We start from the raw sequence: 19227 nt of genomic DNA on the forward strand, positions 1-19227 counted from the left end.
AGCCTGTGAGAGGCTTACTGTGGAAAACAAGCCATCAGCTTAGTTTTTAATACATTCCAAGTGTGTCGCCGTGTTCAAACATTAACTACGAAACACCACTACGGTGAGGTCTATTAATCGTTTACCTGGAAGCTGTGACAAGATCGGACACACTCATGCATGCACTTTTTGGTTAGTGCCGCAAAAAAGTGGGCTTGTTTAAGCTCTGAAAATGCTTAACATTCTTATCATTCAGGCGGCGAAATGCACAGTAGACGTGTTGAGGCCCAGGTCTGACAATAAAGACACTACACACATTTCCAGAGTCACTCCTTCGCATTCATGCTGCATTACTCACTGCAGGCCTTTCGCTTCATCCATTACTCACCGTGCAATGTCATCATCCTGAGGGAGGTGCTGTCAGACAACAGTGAGGAGACATCTTACCCTGTGGCGAAAGTTTGTTGTGATAATGTGTATGTTTGTGTTTCCAGGTCCTCACACTGTGACAAACTAAAGGGCCACTGGGCTGGGGGAAGTTACCGTGGTAACAAACATGCCCAAACCAGACTTGGTTTGCCTCATTCAGCTGCTGGATGGCACCATCGAGACCTTCAAAGTAAATGTACGACACACACACACACACACACACACACACACACACACACACACACACACACACACACACACACACACACACACACACACACAAGCACAAACACATACAGACATAGCGTTTCCTGCCGGTGTGTATGAGGAGATCATATTTTCCTGCTATCTGTCACCGTGCTTTGCTAATGATCGTTGTGTCGGAGCACTATTCTTCGTCCGCATTGATCCATATTTCCTGTTCATCCGTGACCTCGATGTCAAGGACAAGTTAATCTCATGCAGTTGTCACGCTTGGTAGGGCTGGGCGTAATGGACGAAAATGTATATGTCGATATATATTTTTATAGTTAAAGTCGATATTCGATATACAACGACGTGGCGCAGTGGAAGAGTGGCCGTGCGCAACCCGAGGGTCACTGGTTCAAATCCCACCTGGAACCAACCTCGTCACGTCCGTTGTGTCCTGAGCAAGACACTTCACCCTTGCTCCTGATGGGTGCTGGTTGGCGCCTTGCATGGCAGCTCCCTCCATCGGTGTGCGAATGGGTAAATGTGGAAGTAGTGTCAAAGCGCTTTGAGTACCTTGAAGGTAGAAAAGCGCTATACAAGTACAACCCATTTATCATTTATTTATTTACAAAACACCGTTTCCATATGCGTTGGGAAATTGTGTTAGATGGCGGCGCCCGGATGGGCTGCGACACTGCGGTGCTCTTGCTAAAGATGAAACATTTGGCGGAAATGCCGGACAGTTCTGCAGACTTCATGGCTGGCTCGCATCGTGGTCACTCCGTGATCACGTACGACCGCCAGACACTTCTGGATTTGGACATATCGGGCCGTTTTGGACTGATAGACGCGTGCGTGCTAGACCTGCTAACTAGCATGGGAATACGTCGGCGGCTACATCCAGCGGCCTGTGAAGCAGGGGAGTCTAGTAGCAGCGGGGGCCGTCTACGGAGCAGACGCCAGCGGTGTGATCGGAAACGCGGATGCCGAGCGGGGCTTAAAACAAAGCAGAAGGCTAATCCCCACAGAACTCCACTTCCCTCCATCCTGAAGACGGATTTAGATGAAAGATGCGAGACTACTGGTCTGGGTAAGGAGTCTGTTAAATTAGAACAAGTTTTTTCTGCTTTGAGTGTTTCAGAGTTGGACATGTGTTTTACTGAGGTGGCTAACTATGATGCGTGCACTTTATCAAAGCAACAAACAAACAATCGGAAAATCCCCGTTACTGAGGAGGCTAACCATGATGCGTGCAGTTTATCAAAACAACAATCAAACAATCGGAACATTCCCGTCGTATCAATTCCTAGATATGGTCGTAATTATACTGAATGCACTGGGCATAATAAACACAACATTATTAATATTGCTACTACGGATAATTTGATCAAAAATTCCCTAAAACAGCCCACTACCTATAATATAGGTTTTTTAAACATAAGCTCATTGTCTCCCAAAACGTTGTTAGTTAATGATATCATCAGAGACAACAATCTTAACGTCATCGGTCTCAGCGAAACCTGGCTTAAACCAAACGACTTTTTTGCGCTAAATGAGGCATGTCCTCCTAACTTTACACATGCGCGTATTGCCCGTCCGCTTAAAAGGGGTGGGGGGGTCGCACTAATATACAACGAAAACTTTAACCTTAGTCCTAACTTAAATAATAAATATAAATCGTTTGAGGTGCTTACTATGAGGTCTGTCACACCGCTGCCTCTACACCTGGCTGTTATCTACCGCCCCCCAGGTCCCTATTCGGACTTTATCAATGAATTCTCAGAGTTCGTTGCTGATCTAGTGACACACGCCGATAATATAATCATAATGGGGGACTTTAATATCCATATGAATACCCCATCGGACCCACCGTGCGTAGCGCTCCAGACTGTAATTGATAGCTGTGGTCTCACACAAAGAATAAATGAACCCACGCATCGCAACGGTAATACGATAGACCTAGTGCTTGTCAGGGGTATCACCGCTTCCAAAGTTACGATACTCCCGTATACTAAAGTATTGTCCGATCATTACCTTATAAAATTCGAGGTTCAGACGCATGTTCGTCAAACTAATAATACTAATAACTGCTATAGCAGCCGCAACATTAATACGGCCACAACGACAACTCTTGCTGACCTACTGCCCTCGGTAATGGCACCATTCCCAAAATATGTGGGCTCTATTGATAACCTCACTAACAACTTTAACGACGCCCTGCGCGAAACCATTGATAACATAGCACCGCTAAAGTTAAAAAAGGCTCCAAAAAAGCGCACCCCGTGGTTTACAGAAGAAACTAGAGCTCAGAAATTATTATGCAGAAAGCTGGAACGCAAATGGCGCACGACTAAACTTGAGGTGCACCATCAAGCATGGAGTGATGGTTTAATAACTTATAAACGCATGCTTACCTTAGCTAAAGCTAATTATTACTCAAATCTCATCCACCGTAATAAAAACGATCCTAAATTTTTGTTTAGTACGGTAGCATCGCTAACCCAACAAGGGACTCCTTCCAGTAGCTCCACCCACTCAGCTGATGACTTTATGCAATTCTTTAGTAAGAAAATTGAAGTCATTAGAAAGGAGATTAAAGACAATGCGTCCCAGCTACAACGGGGTTCTATTAACACTGACACGATTGTATATACGGCGGATACTGCCCTCCAAAATAGTTTCTCTCGTTTTGAGGAAATAACATTAGAGGAATTGTTACAACGTGTAAATGGAATAAAACAAACAACATGTTTACTTGACCCTCTTCCTGGGAAACTGATCAAGGAGCTCTTTGTATTATTAGGTCCATCAGTGCTAAATATTATAAACTTATCACTTTCCTCGGGCACTGTTCCCCTAGCATTCAAAAAAGCGGTTATTCATCCTCTTCTTAAAAGACCTAACCTCGATCCTGACCTCATGGTAAACTACCGACTGGTGTCTCACCTTCCCTTTATTTCAAAAATCCTCGAAAAAATTGTTGCGGAGCAGTTAAATGAACACTTAGCGTCTAACAATCTATGTGAGACCTTTCAATCCGGTTTCAGGGCAAATCACTCGACGGAGACAGCCCTCGCAAAAATGACTAATGATCTATTGCTAACGATGGATTCTGATGCGTCATCTATGTTGCTGCTCCTCGATCTTAGTGCTGCTTTCGATACTGTCGATCATAATATTTTATTAGAACGTATCAAAACACGAATTGGTATGTCAGACTTAGCCCTGTCTTGGTTTAACTCTTATCTTACTGATAGGATGCAGTGTGTCTCCCATAACAATGTGACCTCGGACTACGTTAAGGTAACGTGTGGAGTTCCCCAGGGTTCGGTCCTTGGCCCTGCACTCTTCAGCATCTACATGCTGCCGCTAGGTGACATCATACGCAAATACGGTGTTAGCTTTCACTGTTATGCTGATGACACCCAACTCTACATGCCCCTAAAGCTGACCAACATGCCGGATTGTAGTCAGCTGGAGGCGTGTCTTAATGAAATTAAACAATGGATGTCCGCTAACTTTTTGCAACTCAACGCCAAAAAAACGGAAATGCTGATTATCGGTCCTGCTAGACACCGAACTCTATTTAATAATACAACTCTAACATTTGACAACCAAACAATTAAACAAGGCGACACGGTAAAGAACCTGGGTATTATCTTCGACCCAACTCTCTCCTTTGAGGCACACATTAAAAGCGTTACTAAAACGGCCTTCTTTCATCTCCGCAATATCGCTAAAATTCGCTCCATTCTGTCCACTAAAGACGCTGAGATCATTATCCATGCGTTTGTTACGTCTCGCCTCGACTACTGTAACGTATTATTTTCGGGTCTCCCCATGTCTAGCATTAAAAGATTACAGTTGGTACAAAATGCGGCTGCTAGACTTTTGACAAGAACAAGAAAGTTTGATCACATTACGCCTGTACTGGCTCACCTGCACTGGCTTCCTGTGCACTTAAGATGTGACTTTAAGGTTTTACTACTTACGTATAAAATACTACACGGTCTAGCTCCATCCTATCTTGCCGATTGTATTGTACCATATGTCCCGGCAAGAAATCTGCGTTCAAAGGACTCCGGCTTATTAGTGATCCCCAAAGCCCAAAAAAAGTCTGCGGGCTGTAGAGCTTTTTCATTTCGGGCTCCAGTACTCTGGAATGCCCTCCCGGTAACAGTTCGAGATGCCACCTCAGTAGAAGCATTTAAGTCTCACCTTAAAACTCATTTGTATACTCTAGCCTTTAAATAGACTCCCTTTTTAGACCAGTTGATCTGCCGTTTCTTTTCTTTTTCTTCTATGTCCCACTCTCCTTTGTGGAGGGAGTCCGGTCCGATCCGGTGGCCATGTACTGCTCGCCTGTGTATCGGCTGGGGACATCTCTGCGGTGCTGATCAGCCTCCGCTTGGGATGGTTTCCTGCTGGCTCCGCTGTGAACGGGACTCTCGCTGCTGTGTTGGATCCGCTTTGGACTGGACTCTCGCGACTGTGTTGGATCCATTATGGATTGATCTTTCACAGTATCATGTTCTCATATGTTCTCATAGTCATCAGTATCATCAGTATCATTGTATCATGTTTCATAGTCATAATTGTCACCGACGTCCCATGGGCCTACCGAGGATGTCGTAGTGGTTTGTGCAGCCCTTTGAGACACTAGTGATTTAGGGCTATATAAGTAAACATTGATTGATTGATTGATGTAAATATAAACGGAATACAGTGATATACAAATCCTTTTCAATCCATATTCATTTGAATGCACTACAAAGACAAGATACTTGATGTTCAAACTCATAAACTTTATGTATTTTTTTTGCAAATAATAAACTTAGAATTTCATGGCTGCAACCCGTGCCAAAGTAGTTGGGAAATGGCATGTTCACCACTGTGTTAAATCACGTTTTCTTTTAACAACACTCAATAAACATTTGGGAACTGAGGAAACTAATTGGGAAATAATTCCTTTTTCCAAGCTTCAACATTCTTGTTTTATGTAGCGCTTCAGTCGTTCAACAGTCTGGGGTCTCCGCTGTCGTATTTTACGCTTCATAATGCGCCACACATTTTCGATGGGAGACAGGTCTGGACTGCAGGCGGGCCAGGAAAGTACCCGCACTCTTTTTTTACGAAGCCGCGCTGTTGTAACACATGCTGAATGTGGCTTGGCATTGTCTTGCTGAAATAAGCAGGGGCGTCCATGAAAAAGACAGCGCTTAGATGGCAGCATATGTTGTTCCAAAACCTGTATGTACCTTTCAGCATTAATGGTGCCTCCACAGATGTGTAAGTTACCCATGCCTTGGGCACTAATGTACCCCCATACCATCACAGATGCTGGCTTTTGAACTTTGCGTCGATAACAGTCTGGATGGTTCGCTTCCCCTTTGGTCTGGATAACACAATGTCGAATATTTCCAAAAACAATTTGAAATGTGGACTCGTCAGACCACAGAACACTTTTCCACTTTGCATCAGTCTATCTTTGATGATCTCGGGCCCAGAGAAGCCGGCGGCGTTTTTGGATGTTGTTGATTAATGGTTTTCGCTTTGTATGGTAGAGCTTTAACTTGCACTTACAGATGTAGTGACCAACTGTATTTAGTGACAGTGGTTTTCTGAAGTGTTCCTGAGCCAATGTGGTGATATTCTTTAGAGATTGATGTCAGTTTTTGATACAGTGCCCCTGAGGGATCGAAGGTCACGGTCATTCAGTGTTGGTTTCCGGCCATACCGCTTAGATTCTCTGAACCTTTTGATGATGTTATGGACCGTAGATGTTGAAATCCCTAAATTTCTTGCAATTTCACTTTGAGAAACGTTGTTCTTAAACTGTTTGACTATTTGCTCACGCAGTTGTGGACAAAGGGGTGTACCTCGCCCCATCCTTTCTTGTGAAAGACTGAGCATTTTTTGGGAAGCTGTTTTTATACCAAATCATGGCACGCACCTGTTCCCAATTAGCCTGCACACCTGTGGGATGTTCCAAATAAGTGTTTGATGAGCATTCCTCAACTTTATCAGTATTTATTGTTACCTTTCCCAACTTTTTTATCACGTGTTGCTGGCATCAAATTCTAAAGTTAATGATTTGCACAAAAAAAAATGTTTATCAGTTTGAACATCAAATATCTTGTCTTTGTAGTGCATTCAATTTATTATGGGTTGAAAAGGATTTACAAATCATTGTATTCCGTTTATATTTACATCTAACACAATTTCCCAACTCATATGGAAACGGGGTTTGTACATATAAAGATATACATTTTTGAGCGAGATTCACTAAAATTGAAGTGAATGACAACTGTGGCACTTTTATTAACCCAGTTAGTCAAGAGGGGTATTAACTAGGGGTGTAACGGTACGTACCTCGGTTTAGAGTTCACGGTTCGGTTCATTTTCGGTACAGTAAGAAAACTACAAAATATAAATTTTTTGGGTTATTTATTTACCAAATAAAAAAAAAAGGCATAACATACATATATATACACAAGGTCCATTGCCAAAGTTAATGTGGTCAACATGTATAAAATAAAAACCAAATAAGATAAGGCTCAGAATGGTTTCTTAACAAAACCTTTCTACACATAAAGTGCTTTTTTTGATTGATTGATTGATTGAGACTTTTATTAGCCTGGCTAACTTGGCAGTAAGAGGATATCTGAGCTCATTGTGCTTCCACCATATAAGTGGGTCAAAATCTACTTTTTAATGCAATATGGACTTAAATTTGCTGATATAAAAACATCTGTTATTGCTTTGGCCATGCCTGGCTTGCCGAAGAGAGGCTGTTTGAATGTTGTGGTGACGCTTCAAATGGGTTTGCATGTGTTATGAGAGTAGCGTATGTGTGTGTGTGTGGCCCTTTAATACGTGACAGCATGTGACGTCAGTGAGTGTGTGGGCGAGCGAGGTAAGGGAGTTTAGTGCGAGTGCGGGATTGGCTGAGTGCAAGACCTCAATAAAGCCACAAATTGCAACTAATGGCTGGACTCTTCATTTACCTTGGAGTCCTGAGCTGTGGAGACCCACTGCTGGGTAGGGTGAAGGGTGTTGCCGCCGAGAATACATCAGCCCTGGAGGAGTGTCTCCCCTGAGCTGCTCGACTACGGTCTGGGAGCCGGAATCGGGAAAGGTGCAACACATGTTTGACGTGTTGTCAGAAGCAGCTGGTGAACAATATCGGCAAACCTCCGTCCTCCATTGTTGTATCGCGCAGCCAAAGTGTTCCCAAACGGGAGATCTTAACATGTTGTCCTAGCCCGGTCGCTGCTAGCATGTGTACTCGTTCGGTACACCTCCGAACCGAACCGAAACCCCCGTACCGAAAAGGGTTCAATACAAATACATGAACCGTTACACTCCTAGTATATACAGCACAGAAAAGAAACTGTTTAAGTAGTACAGAATTACATAACATAAATAAAATAGAAAATGTTTCTTTCGATGTTAAATAAATAACATAGCTGTGCAATTAATACAAAATCTATCAAACTCAGATAAAAAAATACATTTGCAGGCAGGCACTTTTTAATGCCCAGTTGGTGATGTAATGGACTTTCACACACGTATGGTTCTGGTCAGCGCCGAATAAGTGACTTTACTTAATTGTGCGGCTATAACCTTCCTCACTTTGGCATACATTTTTGGCAGTATTTCTCGTGCGAAATTGGCCCAGATTGGCAACTCGAGAACCGTTTTGGTTTGGCCTAACATGGTAAACAACTGAAATTAATGTTTATCCAGATGCATAAATTTGTCCAAATGTGGCGAAGCATTGTGGGTTTCTTGGACTTTGTCTACATTGCTTAAAGAAACATCTAAAGAAGAGAATCCCTCTTCAATCTTTCACTTGTTTTTTTTAAATATATAAATCGACCGCTTGAATATTCTGTCTTCTCTTATCCAACTCTTTCGTCATCATTTGGGATGTGCGTGTCTGTTGTGATTTCCCTTCCTGGTTCGATGACCCGCCCTATCTTGCCTCTGATTGGCCTGTCCCTAATGATTTGCCCTAATCTTAACCAATTGTGACTCACAATAGTAAACAACCAACCAATCATGGACGTTCCCATACGTTCGAGCACGTCTTGGAGGAAGGAAGAGGAGGGGTTTAGTAGCCCATGTAGTTTTGAAAGGGAGTGGGAATCGGGAGACAACAAGAACGCAACAAATAAGCGGTGTTTGGTCATTTTAAAGTAAAATAAATTATATCGATATTACAATATTTTCTTAATTCATATCTTGTTTAAAAATGTATCGATATATCTTACAAACTCGACATATCGCCCAGGCCTAGCGCTTGGTAGTCCTTTTTTTATTTGCATCGCCAGCATGTCAAACAAAGCCTGCCAGCTATTTAGACATAAGCATGCATACATGCTGCAACGCAACCACAGTGTTGCCCTCAACAAGCAGCATCAGTGTAGTATCTCTAGTTGATTATTAAAAATGCAATATAGTGCGACGCGTTTCAAGCAGTTGTGTCATGCCACTTGCTCAAAATGATATTTGTTTCAACCAAAATATTTAAACACACCACCAACGCCTATACCGGGGGTCTGCAACCTGCGGCTCTAAAGCTGCATGTGACTCTTAACGCTGCCCTAGTGGCTCCTTGGAGCTTTTTCAAAAATTTATGAAAATAGAAAAAGATGGGGGGAAAATATATTTTTGTTTTAATAGGGTTTCTGTAGGAGGACAACATGACACAAACCTCTCTAATGGTTAGTAATCCCACTGTTTATAATAAACATGATTCTCTGATGAGAGTATTTGGCGAGCACCGTTTTGTCCTACTAATTTTGGCGGTCCTTGAACTCACTGTAGTTTGTTTACATGTATAACTTTCTTCAACAATGCCAGAGAAAGAAATATTTTATGCTACTCATTTTTTGTCTCAGTTTGTCCACCAATCGTTTTATGCCGTTTGTGAATGTACAAAGGTGAACTTTGTTGATGTTATTGACTTGTGTGGCGTGCTTATCAAGCATATTTGGTCAGTGCATGACTGCAAGCTAATCGATGCTAACATGCTATTTGGGCTTGCTTTATGTACGTATTGCATCGTTATGCCTCACTTGTAGGTGTATTTGAGGTCATTAAATTTCCTCTGTGTATTTAATTTATATCTGTATTTCCCATGACATTATCCGTATGTAATATTGCCTGCAGTTCAGATAGTGGTTTGTGTGCCGTTCTAGACCACAGCAAACGTAACCCAGCTTGCATAGAAGGTTATGAATCAATTCTTTAACTTGGACACACACACATACCTTTGGCCATTCTAAGCCAGTAATTAAGAGGAGTTATCTCACCCCCTGAAAAGCCTGCGTTTTTCTAAGGTTTTCCAATGTTGTAAAAATGGGTAAAATAAATATTACATTTCAACATTTCTGTCAATGAAGATTTGTGTCAGCCTGCAACACATAGTCATTTTGATAGTAGGCTAATATAACTAATACAGACACTTATATCATGTGTTGACTTCATTTTATCACTTATAGAAGGTTTTTAATTTTTTGCGGCTCCAGACAGATTTTCCTTTTGTATTCTTGGTCCAATATGGCGCTTGATGATTTTATATATATATGTATATGTATATATATGTATATATATGTATATATATATATATATGTATATATATATATATATATATATATATGTATATGTATATGTATATGTACATATATGTATACGTATATGTACGTATGTGCGTGTGTATATGTACATATATATATATATATATATATATATATATATATATATATATATATATATATCCACATACAGTGGGGCAAAAAAGTATTTAGTCAGCCACCGATTGTGCAAGTTCTCCCACTTAAAATGGTCAACCATTCAAAGCTCTCACTGATGGAAGGAGGTTTTGGCTCAAAATCTCACGATACATGGCCCCATTCATTCTTTCCTTAACACGGATCAATCGTCCTGTCCCCTTAGCAGAAAAACAGCCCCAAAGCATGATATTTCCACCCCCATGCTTCACAGTAGTTATGGTGTTCTTGGGATGCAACTCAGTATTCGTCTTCCTCCAAACAAGACACGTTGAGTTTATACAAAAAAGTTCTATTTTGGTTTCATCCGACCACATGACATTCTCGCAATCCTCTGCTGTATCATCCATGTATCCATTTTGGTATAAACTCAACTCGTTGTGTGTGTATATGTACGGGAGCCTATAAAGGACTGTATATTTCACCTTAGGGGGGGATGACTCCAATCATTTAATATTTATTTAAGAATCTTATCTAAGAGAGAGTGAGAGGAGACGGCTTATACAGTTTAACAATTTACTGTACACCCAAATAAACATACAATAATCAGACATTAATTACACTTCAATCACTCTTCCCCACTCACACGCTACCTCCCCAATAGAACAACCCACACTAATCCAATCACACAACACACACACACACAGTACAATCTGGGCCCCTTGGCTGGGCCAGAAGATTGTCCGTTGCGGTCCTGATGAATCGGTGGTGCACTTCGGGGTGGGGTAGTGAGTTGCTGCTATGCAAAGGGGTCGTTGGAGAGGGGGGACACCTCCCGTTGCGGAGTACAGATGAGGGGGGGAAAGCACGCCTCAGGAAGTCCAGTCTGGAGTGAGAGGAGAACCAGCCTCGTTCTGGGTCACCTCTCTGTCGACTGGTCCGTAAGCGTGTGCAATGGACACGCCAGCCTCGCGTGTCCACGTCCCTCGCAGCGATGTAGCAACAATATCACGCAACTACCTTGCTATACACTCGCTCTCCAAATTATACAATCAACGGTAGAGGATCAATATAAACAAATAAGGTAAACGTGACTAACTTGGCGTTCTTTAAGTCATGGTGCAGCACACAAACACATGTGCTAGCTGCGGTTAACTTACTTGCCGTTAGCATGCACTTCACGTATGCTGGCAAGGTGAAGCGCCCAAACGTCCTAAACCTAAACGAGTGTAAATGATACACGGTCACTTATCACTATGAACTAATAATACTCTTACTGTGGTTTCTTTCTCCAATCTGCAATCGTGGTAAACTGCCTCCATCCATGTACTACCGACGCTGCGCTGCACTGCTCCGTGCCGGAACTATTTAAACACTTTTTTCCTACCAGCTGGCGGAAACGGAAATGCCCGTAACCGTGGCAACCGAAACCATAACAACGGTTAAACAACTTAAATATACACAATTAAGCTTCCCAAACAAAACGTAGTAAATTGAAATAATAATAATAATAATAATCCCTTAACAGAAATGATCTCCTAAATGGAGAACTTAAAGGTACTATTATATTAACATGCAAACCTTCAGAACAGCCGCCCCCTGATTTATGTGAAGAAATCAGTTTATATAAATGAACGTTTGATATATGTCTGCAAGTCAAGTCAGGAGGGTTGAGGGGGAGTCGGGTCAGAGAATGGGGGGAGCTCGATGAGTCGAGCGACTGGTCGATGGTAGTTTCTTTGGCCAGTGTCTACTATCGCTGAGAAAACTCTTCCATCCTTCCCCTTAGTGACTATCTTCACTCTGCCCAGCAAATGCGCTCTGGGTAGTGCTGGATCCACCATCCTGACTGGAGTGCCCACCTCCAAGTTACTGCGCTCTCGGTGCCACTTGCGACGGCCTTGCGCACTGGGAAGATACTCTTTGGTGTACCTCTTCCAGGTGTGATCCCTGACGTCATCCGTGGAATCATAGGTAGCGGGTGGAAGCGCAGTGTCTGGCCGCCTCATGAGGAAAGAGTTGGGCGTGATGGGATCAACTTGAAGGGGGCCTTGTTGCTTCTTAAGCTCCTTAGTGGTGTCCCAGTCTCTGTCTTTGTACCGGCCCTTGTGTCTGCTGCGGTTGCACCGGTCTCTACTGCGGCTGCGGCTACTACGGCGACCATGGCTCCCTCGGCGACTGCGGCTCTTGCTGTGGGAATGCTGGTGACAAGAGTGGGACCTTTTTTCCTCTGCCTTGAACGGAGTAACGTCCGGTTTCCATACTTTATTGACGTTTTCTAGGAGGACCCCATCTTCATGCTTGGCTCCTGGTAAGTGTATTCGGGTGTGGTTAGGCTTAGCACTCTTCAGGTTGATAGGGCCTTGGAGAGTCCAACCAAGTGGGGTGTCCAGGTCGATGGGATAGCCACGTGGGCCTAGGAGGATGCGCCTTGGGAGGGTCAGCCTTGCTTGATCTGACCCGAGTAGGATGGTTGGTACCACTTTCTCTTCTTGATCCAGACTCAATTCTGACAGATGGGGGTACTTTGCCTTGAGCGCCCTGAATGGCTGCTACGGTGACTTCCTGTACGGCTGCTATGGGCGCTGCTGTGCCTTCCAGAAGACGGGCGAGACTTTACTTTGGGGGGCTTGTCTTGAGGATAAGAGCTTTCGAAAAACTCACCCGGATGGAAGGTTCGTGGGTCGGTCCTGTCTAGTGGGGTGGCGGCATCAGGTGGAATTATTTCCTCACCGTTCTGGGGGTTGCCACCTCCGGTTGGATCCTCTTGATCCCTTGGTAGTGTGGAGAAGGGGTGAATACTGGTTTGTGTAGTCATGCTTAAGTCGGGTGTCTCAATAATGCCCTCCGCCACTTGGGGTACTTTACTCTCCTTGGGGTACTTTACTCTCTAAACTACTAGGGGTGTCAGTCTCGTCTGGGGTAGTCAAGTGATAGTCCTGTAGTCTGATGGGTAACCTACGCTCCCTAACAGGGCGTGCTGGTGGTTCTGGGGAGGGGCTTAAGGCTCTCTCACTCTCTTTGGATTTGGACATCCTAACTGATTAGATCCGGCTCGAAGGACCAAAATGTACGGTAGCCTATAAAGGACTGTATATTTCACCTTAGGGGGATGACTCCAATTATTTACTATTTATTTAAGAATCTAAGAGAGAGTGAGCGGAGAGGCTTATATAGTTTAACAATTTACTGTACACCCAAATAAACATACAATAATCAGACATTAATTACACTTCAATCACTCTTCCTCACTCACATGCTACCTCCCCAATAGAACAACTCACACTAATCCAATCACACAACACACACACACACACACACACACACACAGTCCAACCTGGGCCCCTTGTCTGGGCCAGAAGATTGTCTGTTGCGGTCCTGATGAATCGGTGGTGCACTTCGGGGTGGGGTAGTGAGTTGCTCTATGCAAAGGGGGTGTTGGAGAGGGGGGACACCTTCCGTTGTGGAGTAGAGATGAGGGGGGGGAAAGCAGGGCTCAGGAAGTCCAGTCTGGAGTGAGAGGAGAACCAGCCTCGGATGGATGGATGGATATATATATGTATATGTATATACATATATATATACATATATATATATATATATATGTGTATATATATGTATATGTATATGTATATATATATATGTATATATATATATATATATATATATATATGTGTGTATATATATATATATATATGTATATATATATGTATATATATATATATGTATGTATATATATATATGTATGTATATATATATATATATATATATATATATATACATATATATATATATATATATATATATGTATATATATATATATATACATATATATATATATATATATATATATGAAGAGTTCATATGCGAAAGCAGATAAATCCATTTTGACCGATTCTGTATATTAACGATTTTCTGCCTGCTGGTGTTGCCGGTACATGTACAAGCGTACAATGGTTTATTTAATATCAACATAAGCAAGTCATGAAAGCCTAAACTTTTAAGAAATGCTGATGTAATGAATGGCTTTCAAGTAAGAGTGTTTGATGTGGTTTTACGTCAAAAGCAGATATATCCAAATTATGATATGTCGCAAAAACAGATATCTCCAAAATCGTTTTCTTTGCAGTCGTTATTTTGCATAATATTCAAGATAAAGATAGAGAGAAAAACAGAACGTGAAATTTATCGAAGGCCACATTTCAACGTAACAACTGTTCACATTTATTTACTTCATTATTTAACAGTTTCGATCCCTTGGTACGTATAAATCTAGCTGTCCCTGCGAACATTGTTTTTTCGTACTTGCTAACCGGACATGCTTTTTTAGAACTGTGACCTCACATATTTACCTCGTGCTTTTCAGCACAAAATGAAAAAACCAAAAAACAGTGTTGCAATGAAGACAATGTTTTATTAATAAAACAACCACAAATGCATCGACATTAGCTCCATGCTCGACAACATCGTTTAACGCAGCGGTGTAAAACTCACGGACACGCGTGCTAGCGCCAACATCAAATAACTTCTACACGTCAGTTTTTTTCGCTGGCTTAACATTGTTCACAGGAGAAGCTTCCAAATTATTCATGCGTGGATAACAACACTGAGTGAGTCCGTGCGCGCCGCCATTTTGTTTGTCACGTGATCCCGTAATGCAGCGCTGGTTGGGCAAACGGATATATCGGCTTTTGTGGTAGATGATCCATGGCGCTTATCGGCCTTTGCAATAAATCGCTGAACTAAATGACGTTAAAAGCGACATTTGTCCGCATTTGCAAACAAATTGATTTTGGTATACCACAATAGAAGTGGCGGACTATATATTACCGAGGCTGGGCTAAACTTTATCAAAATGGCGTTTATCGGTTTTTGCGTATGAACTCTTCATATATATATATGTATATATATATATATATATATATATATATATATATATATATATATATGTATATATGTATATATATATGTATATATGTATATATATATGTATATATGTATATATATATGTATATATGTATATATATATGTATATATGTATATATATATGTATATATGTATGTATATATGTATATATGTATATATATATATATATATGTATATATATATATGTATATGTATATATATATATATATGTATATATATATATGTATATGTATATATATATATATATGTATATATATATATGTATATATATATATATATATATATATATATATATGTATATATATATATATATATATATATATATATATATATATATATATATATATGGCCTTTTTTAAATATCTCTGTATTTTTAGGCCAAATCGCAATATATGATATATATCGCTATATGGCCTTTTTTAAATATCTCTGTATTTTTAGGCCAAATCGCGATATATGATATATATCGCGGTATTTTGCCTTAGCTAAAGGCCTACTGAAACCCACTACTACCGACCACGCAGTCTGATAGTTTATATATCAATGATGAAATCTTAACATTGCAACACATGCCAATACGGCCTTTTCATACGGTCACGTGTTGCTGGCATCAAATTCTAAAGTTAATGATTATTTGCCCCAAAATTTTTTTTATCAGTTTGAACATCAAATATGTTATCTTTGTAGCATATTCAACTGAATATGGGTTGAAAATAATTTGCAAATCATTGTATTCCGTTTATATTTACATCTAACACAATTTCCCAACTCATATGGAAACGGGGTTTGTACAATCATTTCGAACTGGCTTAGCCAATGACACCCAGGAACAGGCTGGGAGGCAACCAGGAGTAGACTGGTGACAATTGGAGAGACAATTGACTGCTGGGAAAGACGGTGACCGGGGCAGCAAGGGGTAGCATGCCAACCTGCATCTTTTGTGAGGGAGAAATCCAACTAAGCTACAGAACGACCTACTAAGAAACACCCCCAGGGGAACCCGAGAGGGGGGGGGAGGATCAGTTCCCCAACAGGACGGAGCCTACGTTGACGACTTTAGCAAACGGCTTAACGACAATGACACCCGTAAAATGCATCTGTGGTAAGAGCCTCGAGAACGAGCGTGGCCTAAAAATCCATCAGGGTCGAATGAAATGCTTGGTGCAAAATGCTTGGTGCAGGAGAGTGACACACAGCGCACAGGACCGAGTCCTGGTGAGACGACGGAGTAACACGGCCGGGAGACAACCCACAGAGCCCAGAACCTCCATGTGATAAACCCTCCAGCTCTCAGGAAAGTAATTAAGCAGCCTCGTATCAAGTAACCTCCTGCAAGCCAACACAAAGTGTGGCACCAATTCGACGAGCACACAGCCAGAATCATCGAATTAATAGCCAAAGGGGATGTCGACAGACTGCTTCAGACCATGACCACCATCATTGTTTCTTATGGAGCAGAGAGGTTCAGTGTGGAAGAGGAAAAGCCCATCAGTTCCAACTACACCATGAACCAAAGGGCAGAAAATATCCATCAACTGCGGCAGGAGCTCCAGTCCTTGGCATCACAGTACAAAGCAGCAACTGAGGAGGAGAAGGCGCCATTGGTGGAACTACGGAACATCAGCAGGACAAAACTGAGGACCCTACGTAGAGCTGAATTGCACAGGAGCAATGCCGCAGAGGAGGCTGGAAGGCACGCTGTGAGCCCATTGAAGTGGAGTGTAGAGGCTTTGCTGCCCGCTCACTGTGTAAGATGTTCACTCTACTTGGCATCACAGGTGATGGGAAAAGGAAGGCCTCAAGGCCACCGTGGAGACAGCAGAGAGAGCCTCTAGATGGCTTTGGATAAGGAGGAGCGAACTGTGGGCCAATGCTACTGGGACACAATCTGGGGTCGGATCAACCCTGGGTGGGTCACCTGAAGGAGGGGGTATGATGTTGAAAGACCCGAAACCCCCAGTGAACTCAGGCACATCACTGAGGATGTGTTCCAGTGCATCTGAGGATGTATCTTACAATCAGTATGTATGTGTGTGTGTATATATATATATATATATATATATATATATACATCCATCCATCCATCGTCTTCCGCTTATCCGAGGTCGGGTCGCGGGGGCAGCAGCCTAAGCAGGGAAGCCCAGACTTCCCTCTCCCCAGCCACTTTGTCTAGCTCTTCCCGGGGGATCCCGAGGCGTTCCCAGGCCGGGAGGTGTAGTCTTCCCAACGTGTCCTGGGTCCTCCCCGTGGCCTCCTACCGGTTGGACGTGCCCTAAACACCTCCCTAGGGAGGCGTTCGGGTGGCATCCTGACCAGATGCCCGAACCACCTCATCTGGCTACTCTCGATGTGGAGGAGCAGCGGCTTTACTTTGAGCTACTTCCGGATGGCAGAGCTTCTCACCCTATCTCTAAAGGAGAGCCCCGCCACCCGGCGGAGGAAACACATTTCGGCCGCTTGTACCCGTGATCCTATCCTTTCGGTCAAGACCCAAAGCTCATGACCATAGGTGAGGATGGGAACGTAGATCGACCGGTAAATTGAGAGCTTTGCTTTCCGGCTCAGCTCCTTCTTCACCACAATGGATCGGTACAACGTCCGCATTACTGAATATGCCGCACCGATCCGCCTGTCGATCTCACGATCCACTCTTCCCCCACTCGTGAACAAGTCTCCTAGGTACTTGAACTCCTCCACTTGAGGCAGGGTCTCCTCCCCACCCCGGAGATGGCACTCCACCCTTTTCCGGGAGAGAACAATGGACTCGGACTTTGATGTGCTGATGCTCATTCCGGTCGCTTCACACTTGGCTGCGAACCGATCCAGTGAGAGCTGAAGACCCCGGCCAGATGAAGCCATCAGGACCACATCATCTGCAAAAAGCAGACTTAATCCCACGGCCACCAAACCGGAACCCCTCAACGCCTTGACTGCACCTAGAAATTCTGTCCGTAAAAGTTATGAACAGAATCGGTGACAAAGGGCAGCCTTGGCGGAGCCCAACCCTCACTGGAAATATGTCCGACTTACTGCCGGCAATGCGGACCAAGCTCTGACACTGATCGTACAGGGAGCGGACGGCCACAATATGACAATCCTATACTCCATACTCTCTGAGCACTCCCCACAGGACTTCCCGAGGGACACAGTCGAATGCCTTCTCCAAGTCCGCAAAGCACATGTACACTGGTTAGGAAAGCTCCCATGCACCCTCAAGAACCCTGCCGAAAGTATAGAGCTGGTCCACAGTTCCACGACCAGGACGAAAACCACACAGTTCCTCCTGAATCCGAGGTTCGACTATCCGGCGTAGCTTCCTCTCCAGTACACCTGAATAAACCTTACCGGGGAGGCTGAAGAGTGTGATCCCACGATAGTACGATAGTTGGAACACACCCTCCGGTACCCCTTCTTAAAGAGAGGGACCACCACCCCGGTCTGCCAATCCAGAGGTACCGCCCCCGATGTCCACGCGATGCTGCAGAGTCTTGTCAACCAAGACAGCCCCACAGCATCCAGAGCCTTAAGGAACTCCGGGCGGGTCTCATCCACCCCTGGGGCTTCAGCCCCAGAAATAGAAGAGCCCACCACAGATTCCCCAGGCACTGCTTCCTCATAGGAAGAAGTGTTGGTGGTATTGAGGAGGTCTTCGAAGTATTCCTTCCACCTATCCACAACATCCGCAGTTGAGGTCAGCAGACCACCATGCGCACCATAAATGGTGTTGACAGTGTACTGCTTCCCCTTCCTGAGGCGGCGGATGGTGGTCCAGAATCGCTTCAAAGCCGTCCGGAAGTCGTTTTTCATGGCTTCCCCGAACTCCTCCCATGTCCGAGTTTTTGCCTCCGCGACCGCTGAAGCTGCACACCGCTTGGCCCGTCGGTACCTGGCCACTGCCTCCGGATTCCTATGAGCCAAAAGAACCCGATAGGACTCCTTTTTCAGCTTGACGGCATCCCTCACC

General features: G+C 43.4%; 1 protein-coding gene across 3 annotated transcripts in view; it reads left to right on the forward strand.

Annotated features, from left to right (window-relative positions):
- Nucleotides 1-19227, forward strand: part of ptpn3 (protein tyrosine phosphatase non-receptor type 3) — a 92811-nt gene that overhangs the window by 556 nt on the left and 73028 nt on the right. For 2 of the 3 annotated variants that reach the window (XM_061915652.1, XM_061915649.1), the window contains exon 2: nucleotides 474-604. In XM_061915652.1, coding sequence (XP_061771636.1) covers nucleotides 536-604 — 69 coding nt within the window. In that variant the 5' untranslated portion in view covers nucleotides 474-535. The remainder of the gene's footprint in view (nucleotides 1-473; nucleotides 605-19227) is intronic. The other variant, XM_061915650.1, reaches the window with a different exon arrangement.

The sequence above is a fragment of the Nerophis ophidion genome, linkage group LG11 (genome assembly GCF_033978795.1).
Source record: "Nerophis ophidion isolate RoL-2023_Sa linkage group LG11, RoL_Noph_v1.0, whole genome shotgun sequence".
Taxonomy (NCBI): domain Eukaryota; kingdom Metazoa; phylum Chordata; class Actinopteri; order Syngnathiformes; family Syngnathidae; genus Nerophis; species Nerophis ophidion.